Source organism: Mycena indigotica (genome assembly GCF_014461135.1).
Source record: "Mycena indigotica strain 171206Taipei chromosome Unknown Mind.scaff0001, whole genome shotgun sequence".
Lineage (NCBI taxonomy): Eukaryota > Fungi > Basidiomycota > Agaricomycetes > Agaricales > Mycenaceae > Mycena > Mycena indigotica.
Window position 1 is genome coordinate 4,663,209 of NW_023503000.1, and position 9,950 is coordinate 4,673,158.

A 9,950-nucleotide genomic window follows, 5' to 3' on the forward strand; every position below is an offset into this window, starting at 1 on the left:
GGTTCCCCTGACAATTTCTAAAACTACAAGACTACCTGAAGAAATCAAAAGAATGATCAAGTCTGCAAAAAAATTTAACTTTAAAATATTTGGACTGCAAATTGATCTAGATGTTAAACTGCAGATGCCTATATGGTATCATATAGCTATAGAAGATAACTTGTATAAATTTTTACTAAGACATTATACAAGGATTGATTGCTTGAAATTTAATCATGGTGTGCAAACAGTAGGAGATGCATTAATATTAGCAAATAGAGAGAGTGTAGCAGGTCAAAAACCACATACAATTAATCTTTCTGGTATTTCAAGACAGAATTGTGGCTGTAATGCATGTTCTTATGACAGGAAAATACTACAATGTGATCATCCTGGAAAATGCATTAATATAGCCCAAAAACTTATATTACATATTCATGATAAATGGAACCCTCTCTGTGATGTTGTTAATGATTTGAATCTTACAGATGAAGAGCGATTACAGAATTCACTCACATTTGCAACTGAACATAAACATATCTTTGACCCTAATTACAAGGTGGATGTTTTAGCTGATGTGTGCAGAATATTTGTAGAGGATAACTTTTTCATGTCCCTTCGACCAGCCATAAGGCAAAACACACAGATTATAGATGCATCCAATGATATTGATATATTCTTAAATGCATATCCAGGAGAGTATAAACCTAGATTATTTGTTGCATTGAGAATGATTTCAGGTGAAGATTGTGGTGAAAATAAGGAATTTGAAATTCTCTTCTCTGATACATCAACACTTTTGAACCTTCAGACAGCCTGGTTAGGTGCACTAATGCTGGTACTGGAATTAGTTGGTCCTCATTGTGTAGTTAATATTTGTACTACTGATCCATTGCTATCTGATTTATTAGTTAAAAAATGTCATGTGCTTGAAAATGACATGACAAACCCTATATTTCATTTATTCATTGCATGCTTATCCTACATGAAAGAGAGAACACAGAAAACCTGCTTCAGGAAAATTCTTGATAGTAAGGCCAGCTTACTAACTGATGACCCTTTCATACCATGGGTCTTAGAAACACAATCTGAATTGACATTACATACGCCAGGTATTTCAATACAAAGTGGTTCACAAAGATTATTTTCCAGGATTATCAAATCAAATTACAAAATCCCTGTACGGAAATCAACCTTTAGTAACCTAGAAAGAACTAGAGAAACAATAAAGGAAGTGTTTGATTATGAACCTACAGATATGGAAATCAATCAGACCATTACATTTCAGTAGTAAAATTAAAGATCTTCTCTGGAAAACTGTGCATAATATATTTAAAGTAGGACTATTCTGGGATAATGTTCCTCACCTCCAAACATTTGGTGAATGCCCCCTGTGCAATGTTCCTGAGACTCTAGAACATATTATGCTAGAATGCAAAGCATTGGAAAGAATATATATTTGGAAACTAACTGAGCTACTCTGGAGTATAAAATTTAGTCAATGGCCAAAAATTGAATGGGGATTAGTGCTGGGGTGTAATCTAACTAAGTTTCATAATAATAAAAATACTCCTCAGCCTCATAAAGATCGACTGTTCAGCATTTTAGTATCAGCGGCATGGTATATGATTTGGAATATACGAAATGAAAGGTGATTAAAAAATCCTAGTAAGATTTTTGAGGTCAAAGAAATACATAATCGATGGATTACAATGATAAATTCAATACTTCAACGAGATAGGATCTTGACTAATAAATATAAATTTGATAAATTAGCTATTGATCACCAAGTAGTTCTAAATACTTGGAGTGAACTTCTGCTGGATGAAGACTCTTTGCCGGATAACTGGATAAATGAAAAGGGGGTTTTAGTGGGTATTCTACCTTTGAAGAAAGGTGTTAGATGAACCACACCAATAGTAGGAGTCCCACACTGGTTTTAAAATGTGTATAAAGGCATTTCCCCCTGAGCTTAATTCCCGGCATTTTACTGGTATTTTCCAGTGCACCCAGCGGATGTTCTTTGGAATGCTTCTGCAGACTGAAGTTCATTACTCCAAATGCTCCAAAAAAAAAAACAATGATCTATTGATGCGGCTTGTCAGCCAGGGGACGGTTGCTGACAAATTGCTTTGTCAGCGAGGCTCCGCCCCATCAACGCTCCATCACAAATTGGCAAATTGGTTGCAAATTGTACTTAGGGCATCCCCCATTATGTCAGCCCGACTTCTCGCAACTTCTCCGCAATGAGACTCGATGAAATCCCTGAAGATATTCTCCGCATCATGCTCGCATGCGTGAACATATACACCGTATTATCGATCAGCCGCGTTCGTCTTCGGCCATCCTGAAGCCATTTTCTCATCCTCCTATAGACAAATAGGTTCTTCCATAGTTTATCAGGAGACCGCCTCGTCTGGGTTGCCCTTGTTCAAAGTCTCCACCGAAGGGGATTCGTGAATACGGAGACTCCCCTTTCCATCTCACAAATGACACAACCAGCACTCGTCGACCTCGTCAAACGCATGGTTCTCGGACCCAAATGTTGGCGACCGCCCAAACACTCCTCCCTTAGCAAGTCGTTCTCGAAGCTCGCGCTGGGCGGCCAGTCATCCACCCAGAAGAACGTCGTCGAGCCCTCAAGCCAGCACGTCATCCATCCCGACAACGTCAATCTTTCCAAAATCAACGAGGCGCGACTCCTTTCGGGTGGAAAATATATTCTGCTCTCCAACAAAGTCCTCGAATGCTGGAATTTGGAAGAAGATCGACTTGTTTGGGCACACGAGCCACCCAGCACGGATTGGAGCGTCGGCGCTTTTGCAGCCGACGTCTTACACGGAGGAGAGGAAGCCAATGTCATTCTATATCTATTCCACTGGATGCTCGACGGACGGGCTGAGAGGTAAATCGCATCCTTTCTCCGTGTTTTCAATCCCTCACAACTTGTAGTCAAGTCGAGATCCTGAAGCTTGAGCTCTGCCAGGGTAGTTCGACAACCCTGCTCTGCCAGGCATATCCTATGTCGGCCGAGTCATATGGCGTAGAACGCGTAGGCATATGTGGGTCACTTGCTTATGCAAGTGTGAGTCGGTTTCATCCCGCTGATGGGTCTTATGCGAGAACTGCACACACCTTGTATGATTGGGACAGCACCTCGAAGCCGTATCTAGGTCTCAACTCGGTGAGGGCCTTTACATTTATTATCAAGCACCAACCATTCTCTTGATCTAGAACCGGCCATTCGTCATTGCTCTCACCGCTCAACATCTCGTTGCCTTCCTCGATCCGCCAAACCACGACGGTCCCGAGCTCCGAGTTATTTCCCTGGCCGGCATCCGAGGCTCTGGCTATTGGAGCAGCGCCATTGAGCCCAACTCAGTCGACATCACCCAGTTCCCGACGGTGACGTCGACCAACATCACGTCTGGAATCACTCCCTCCCCGCCCTGGCTGCGGACGCTCTACGTTCACCAAAGCCCGTTGGACGAAGATGTATACCGTATATGGGCGCGATGGAGCGGATTCGATGGCAAGGGCGTGCTCTCGGGCTACCACATGTTCGTGTCGCCAGACGTTGTCCTGCGGCCAAGGATCGAATTCGAAAGCCCCACCGATGTCAGTGGCTCATACGCGGGCCACGCGTTGAAACGAGCTGACGAAGAAAGGTACCTCGTTTATGCACCGGGGAAGAACAAGCCGGTTGCCTCGTTGGACCTGCCTGGCGGCACCCCGCTCGCACATGTATCGCCCTACAGTGGGTGTGTGACGTACACTGAGCAGGTCGTGCGAGTTCTTAGTTTTACGTAGCGCGCCTATGTAAGAAATTGTTGCAGTTATGTTTCGTGTATCAACTCACATAGCGAAATTCCAGCGTTGACGGCAAGGAACGACTCAGATTCTATTTCAGGCGGAGCGGGCAAATGAATGGTATGTACCGTTGTGGCTTGCAGACTAGTCTGCCCGAGGTCGTCGATTGGTGTACGTCTCAGGCTGGGAGCTCCTAGAACTGCCGGTGGTTGTGGGGAATGACAACTGCTTTTGTGGGTTCGTGATGATGCCAATGATCCCAAGCCAAATCAATCCCTTATATCGAGGCTGTTTGCATTCCGCGTGGTGTGGGCCTCACACGTTGGTGTTATGACTAGTGAGTACACTATTGATCGAACTTGAAGTTGAGAGTCAGGCTAGTGGGAGAATTTTGTGTTCCCACCTATTCACTTGGTGTGTACACACTACAGTTTTGTTGATTTCACTGACTCGGTTCCTCATGATGAAGAGTCATATAGAAACATCTAGTACAATGGGAGAATAGTATAAATACCAGCCCAACCACAACAGTGGAAGGCAGAGTCGTCGACCCACCAGTGGCAAACACAACTCTACTCCCTGAAACTCACCGAGCCTCGAATCTCTATTCTCAACAGCTCTTGTGCCAATGCAAGCTTTGGAAGCCTACGAAAGTCGAACAGCGGCTGAACGCCAGAGTTTTTTCGATGCCTTACCGGTAAGCAGACGTTGGTCGGGAGAAAGGCTCTCATGATAATCGTTTCAGTCCCGACCTGTACCAAGATCGGAAGCGTTGACGGTCTCACTGAAAGCTGACGAGTCCCAGCTTTTGGAGCTTAACCCGGATGAAATTCCGAGTCGCACACGATCGCTGCAGACGCCGGTTGTCACTGAGGTGCACGGCAGCTTGACCACCGAGCAGATCAGCGCAAAGAGAAAAGAGGACGAAGCGTACTGCCGCAAACATTTTGATAACCATGTTGCTTCATCCAGTCTTGCTGTTATTCTGACGAAACTGGGTGGGACTGCATTTCTGAACAAATTTAATACTCTCACGGATAGTGCTTCGAGAACACTGCAACTTGAAGATCTGACGCCGAAACGCGGAAAAGGCCTGAAAGACCGCGTTTTGGAAGGGTTCAAGGCGGAATCCAAGAACAATCAGTCTGCGACTTCTTCAGGAACACGACCACGTGAGATATACATAAACAATCGTTACTGGTTATCTGCTTTGGCTAGAGTATGCCTTGCTGCTTGTCTCGGTTTTAGATCTTGGCTAATGGTATACAGATTGCCCTTCCAGAGCCTTTACGGTCCCAGTCAGAAGTGATGGAGTTCGTACCAGGCCCAGGGGACTACTTGCCACCGCAACGAGGCTACGAGAAACAGCGCAAATACGATGCAGCGCTTCGTCCTAGCGCCGCCGACTCCATGACGATCTTCAATGTCCTCGTGAACATTGAGTACACATCATTCGATCCCCCGTCCTACACACACAACCCTCTGATCGGCACTTCAGTTGAAATAGGCAAATATCAACAGGCAATCACGAATGCCGTGGATTTGTTGTCGATGCAAGGCACTCGACTCTACATCCCCACCCTGTCATTCCATGGCAAAGGCGAGAAAGCAAAGCTATTTGTCTCCATTCTGAACCAGGATCGTCCTGCCTGCACCTGTACACGGGGTTTTTTTTAAAAAAGCCTTCTCATTACCAGTGTGAATGTTTTTAAAAAATGCCTCTAATTTATGCCCCTGCCAAAAGGTGGATTTTATATAGGGAAATGAGAGATCAAAAAAAGGTTTAAAAAGTTGAAAGGCCATGTCAGGGTGGGCAGTGTGGTAGCTATAAGGCCCCAGACCTGACGTGTGGAAAATTCCTTAAGTATGGGGAAAATACTGAGTAGGGGAAAGGCCAAAAAAGATGAAAAAAAATGTTGATGGGAGTTTGACAGCGTGGATTTTATTCAAATGAGGGGACAACTTGTAAATCACTGATGTTTTTTAAAAATGTTAATCTTCTAATTACAAGGGATCTTTTTAAAAAAAACCCCGTATACGCCTGGGATCGTCTCGAGTTCACGGTCGTCGAGAACTGTCTTGGGACCAATCTCCCCACTGTTTCTGCCATTTTGGCTCTCTTTCAACAGGCGTCACTGTACGAACTCGGTTTCAATCCGATTTTTTCCTACAAGTTTACGAAATCCGACTTCGGTTTCTTGAACGGCGATGCCGTGCCCGGTGTTGCGCATCTTCCTGACTGTGATCCGATTGAGCTAACGGGCAAAACTCTCTCTCCCCTGCGAAGCGTACCTTTCGGACGTTCAACACTTGTTCTGGAAGGAAAACATAGAGTCTCCACCAAGATTTGGGTTGTCAAGGTGACTTTCATTCCGGAGCCTCGTGCATGGAGGGAGAAAATGGTTCTCGACGCTCTTTGTGCTACTAGTATTCCCAATTATGTTCCAAACCTCGTCGGATGGTTTGCAGCCGTTGGTTCGCGCATTCCGTCCGAGTCATCCGACGAGTCGCTGGCGCTAGGCACCCGGCAAAACGTCGTGCAAATCAAATCTCTACTCTTTCACCTCTCGTACCTCGGCATGTTGAGGCAATGGCTTTCGAGTCGCCTTCCGATACTCGCAAGCTCAATGATGTATCTCTGTCGGTGACCGACCTAATTAACGCTGCCGTCCAAATCTTTTTGGCTCTATTCGACGTATTCAATCGTGAAATAATCCACCGGGATATATCCATGGGCAATATACTGCTCACCACCGATGGAATATTGTTAATCGACTGGGAGACTGGTCGCAGATTCAAGTTGGATTCACCACCACCAAGTGGGCCTGTTGGGGAGCGGAAAGTGACAGGAACACTTGATACCATGGCCTATTACATGCTCGACGGGAAGCATATGCCTCTTCCACACGATGACCTGGAATCGGCGGTTTACGTTCTTCTCAAAGCCTTGACCCAGACGTTCAAGAATCCACTCGAAGATCCTGAGTGGCAGCGAAATTATGCGAGGTTCAAATGGGATAAAGGCGATATCGGGATTGATGACTTGAAGCTTGTGCGGGACAATTTGTGGAGTCAGAAAGGAAAGCGTGGCATTATTCATGATATAAAACAAACATTTCGAGAAGCAGATGAACATTGCGCAGTGCAGTTCATTGATGTCCTGCTCTCTATGCCATTGCCTCAAGAACGGTGGTCCTCTGAAACAAAACTAAGCGACCATACTGGGCTGGATGCAACCAACTATGATGCAGTTCACAAATCACTCGACACAATCATCCAAGATGTGGTCAAGAAATTACGTGCACTTCTGGCCTGAATCAAGTCTGAAATGCAACTATTGAAGAGGGTTGATAAAGAAGAAGCAGGAGGTTCAACCAGATACTCGTAGAATTATGACTTTTAGTCAACTTTTGAATACATTGACTTTCCATTTCCGAGTCCCATTAATAATTAACTCAACATATTTCTTGACAGTTGTGTTAGAAAGGACATGGCTGACTATAAAGCCAGCACCACCTATCCCTCACCCTTATCCCCTCTAATTAGAGGTGGAGACTAGGGTACCCTCCGGGGGTTGAGCTCTTGGCAGGCACCCCCGCTACCACCTATAGTGCACCCTTACCCCCTTCTAGTTAGGAGGGGGGTGGGGGTGTGGCTCCCTCTAACTAGAGGGGGTTGAGCTCGGCCAGTGCACCCCCACTACTTCTCACTAGTAGTGGGGGTCTTTGGCGCAGGAAAAGACAGGCGGGCACCTGCCGGTACGCGCCCATGGCCTGGCCGATGTCCCGGCCCTCCCCGACACCACGCATATGCACAGCCGTGATTCAAAAATGTTTAGGTGGGAAACGTTAGTGGGAATATATGTACAGGGGAGAGAGAGTAACCACTGTGACTAGATGATGTAAACTATGCTGAGCAGGTTTACATGACATCCGCTGTCAAACGTTTGGACGTTCCCCCACGATCCCCGCCCCTTCCCCGTCGCTGTCAACTGTCCGCCAATGTCGTGCTTTCGACGTTGGCAACGTCGGTGAGTCCATTTCTAACTTGTTTTTGATGAGACTAACTGATTCTTGATCAGCGTAGCTCCATATAGTCATCCAGCTGATCACCTGTCACGCGCCCTGTCCTGCCCGACCCCCGACGCAGCGCCGCCACCTCCCAACACATGCCCCGCCATCAAACCATCAAAACCAAAAAGTTGTGCACTGACCAGAGAGTGCTCAAGGTACAAACAGCTTATTAATCACTGCATTTTTGAAGGAAGAGCGAATATAGTTCGTTAACTCACTACTGAGTAATAGATTTCATTAACTCACCCGAGGCGAGCAATAAATGTAGTTAACTCATTGATGCTTGAAAAACTGAGTATCTTAAATCAACTGTCCTCTGCTATGTTTAATAGATAGTCCAATGCATCTCCAAGGCCCTCCATCTCTTCCTCATCTGGATTCTGTTTCATCCTTCTCATTTGCTACTTCACCATTGTGATGGGAGGCCGGGGCCGGGGCCGTAGTTGGATCATGTCACATTAGTCACACATCATTAGATCAGAGCAGCTACCACACGCGGCCCAGACGAGCTACCACATTGTGGTGACGAGAGCGGCATTCGAAGTCAAAGCAGGCACAGCAGAGCAGAGCAGAGAGAAGAAAGCTGGCAAACAAGAGAGAACGAGACGAGAAAGGAAGGTTTACGAAGACATCACCGACGCCAAGCCTAGACTGGGCAGCACAAGCAAGGGGAATTAGAATCTACCAAGAAGACACTCCGGACGAAGATTCTGAGTCCATAACAACAGCGCCAACCTCCTCAGCATCCCAGCAGTCTAGACAGACTACGATCACGCCACCCACATCACCGGCACCAGTACCACAAAACGCAAGTGTCAGTAGCCAAACAACGCAACAAAATACCATCAGTGCAGCCACGATGTCGGAAGCGAACACAGTGCCTGCGTTCTACGGGGACGAAAGAAATGAAAGAAACAACGTCAATTCCAAGGAGTTCATACAAAAGTTTCCGAATTTGAAGCCGAGACCTCAAAAGGGACTCAGACAGCGACCGACTAGACGCGGTCGGAGATCACTTTCCCACACGCACGCCGGCAGCGAAATGGTGGGCAGAAAGACAGAAAGTCAACCCCATCGCGAAGTTTGCGGACTTCACAAAAGAGTTCTTGGCGCAATTCCCGACGGACGAAGAGGCAGAGCCCACCAAACAAGAATACCAAGAGAAACTCGTTGGGCTAAAACTTACGCTGAGCGAATTGGGAGGAACGGTCGAGGTAGCGGGCCAAGGAGGTAGCGACACACGTCAAATATGCCCAAAAGTTATTGGAATTAGCGAGAAAGGCAGGAGTGGAGAAAACATCAAGCTATATCTACCAGGTGCGATTTACCATAATCTATAATTTTATCCTTCCATCTTTCCAATAGGGTTTGATAATTTTTCTGAGGGTCTCTTATCAAGGGGTTCAATTCATTCCCTTCTTTCTCCATTTCTACTCCACACTGATTTACCAAGTCCATAAATTTGCGTGTTCTTAATAGGTATGTAGGCAAGCTGTCACAAACAAAGCCGGATCAGATGATGGGCCAACTTAATGGATGATCAAATGATCTAACTTCGTAGTGGTTGATGATGAGATCAAGTTGTATTGATAGGTATGATACAACTGGATGACTATTTCCCAGGAGGTAGGAGGGAAAAGAGAATAAAAGCACTGGGGGCAGAAGGCCACCAGCGTCCTCCTTATATACCAATTCCAGGCTGACTAATACTAACTCCCTCCGACTCATACCGACTCACCCTGACTCATGTCATGACTCACTCTGACTCAGATCGATATGACTCAGTCTGAGTCATTGATGGATTGATGGATGATATCATCTAACCAAATATGGTAAGGCTGTGCTAACCTTCGTTTGGGGTTGGTTGGTGTGATGTGGTGGAGGTTGATGATATCATCAGAAATTGATGATGGGATCAAATGTGCCGCTGTCATCAGTGATCAGCCTAGAAAGTGTAACACAAGCACTACCTGCCTTTGCCATTTTTAATTTCCTTTCTAGCAACTAGTTGAACAGTAACTAAACAGTAGTCTGTTCTAATTGCGGTAGGTTGTATTTCCAATCTCTATATTTGAGTAATGAGATACT

At 45.8% G+C, this 9,950-nt stretch overlaps 3 protein-coding genes across 3 annotated transcripts; all 3 read left to right on the forward strand.

Annotated features, from left to right (window-relative positions):
* Positions 1-2,225: 2,225 nt before the first annotated feature.
* Positions 2,226-3,789, forward strand: MIND_00128000 (F-box domain-containing protein; the record flags this gene model as incomplete). The annotated part of the gene is made up of 4 exons (XM_037358212.1): positions 2,226-2,309; positions 2,355-2,884; positions 2,932-3,163; positions 3,214-3,789. 4 exons carry the CDS (start codon positions 2,226-2,228, stop codon positions 3,787-3,789), a joined length of 1,422 nt encoding a protein of 473 aa, XP_037226122.1.
* Positions 3,790-4,417: 628 nt separating this feature from the next.
* MIND_00128100 (Pkinase-fungal domain-containing protein) lies at positions 4,418-5,466 on the forward strand (the record flags this gene model as incomplete). Its single annotated transcript, XM_037358213.1, has 3 exons — positions 4,418-4,486; positions 4,535-5,008; positions 5,059-5,466. The coding sequence occupies 3 exons, from the start codon at positions 4,418-4,420 to the stop codon at positions 5,464-5,466; spliced, it is 951 nt and encodes a 316-aa protein (XP_037226123.1).
* Positions 5,467-6,247: 781 nt separating this feature from the next.
* Positions 6,248-7,105, forward strand: MIND_00128200 (uncharacterized protein; the record flags this gene model as incomplete). The annotated part of the gene is made up of 1 exon (XM_037358214.1): positions 6,248-7,105. The coding sequence occupies one exon, from the start codon at positions 6,248-6,250 to the stop codon at positions 7,103-7,105; it is 858 nt and encodes a 285-aa protein (XP_037226124.1).
* Positions 7,106-9,950: the final 2,845 nt, after the last annotated feature.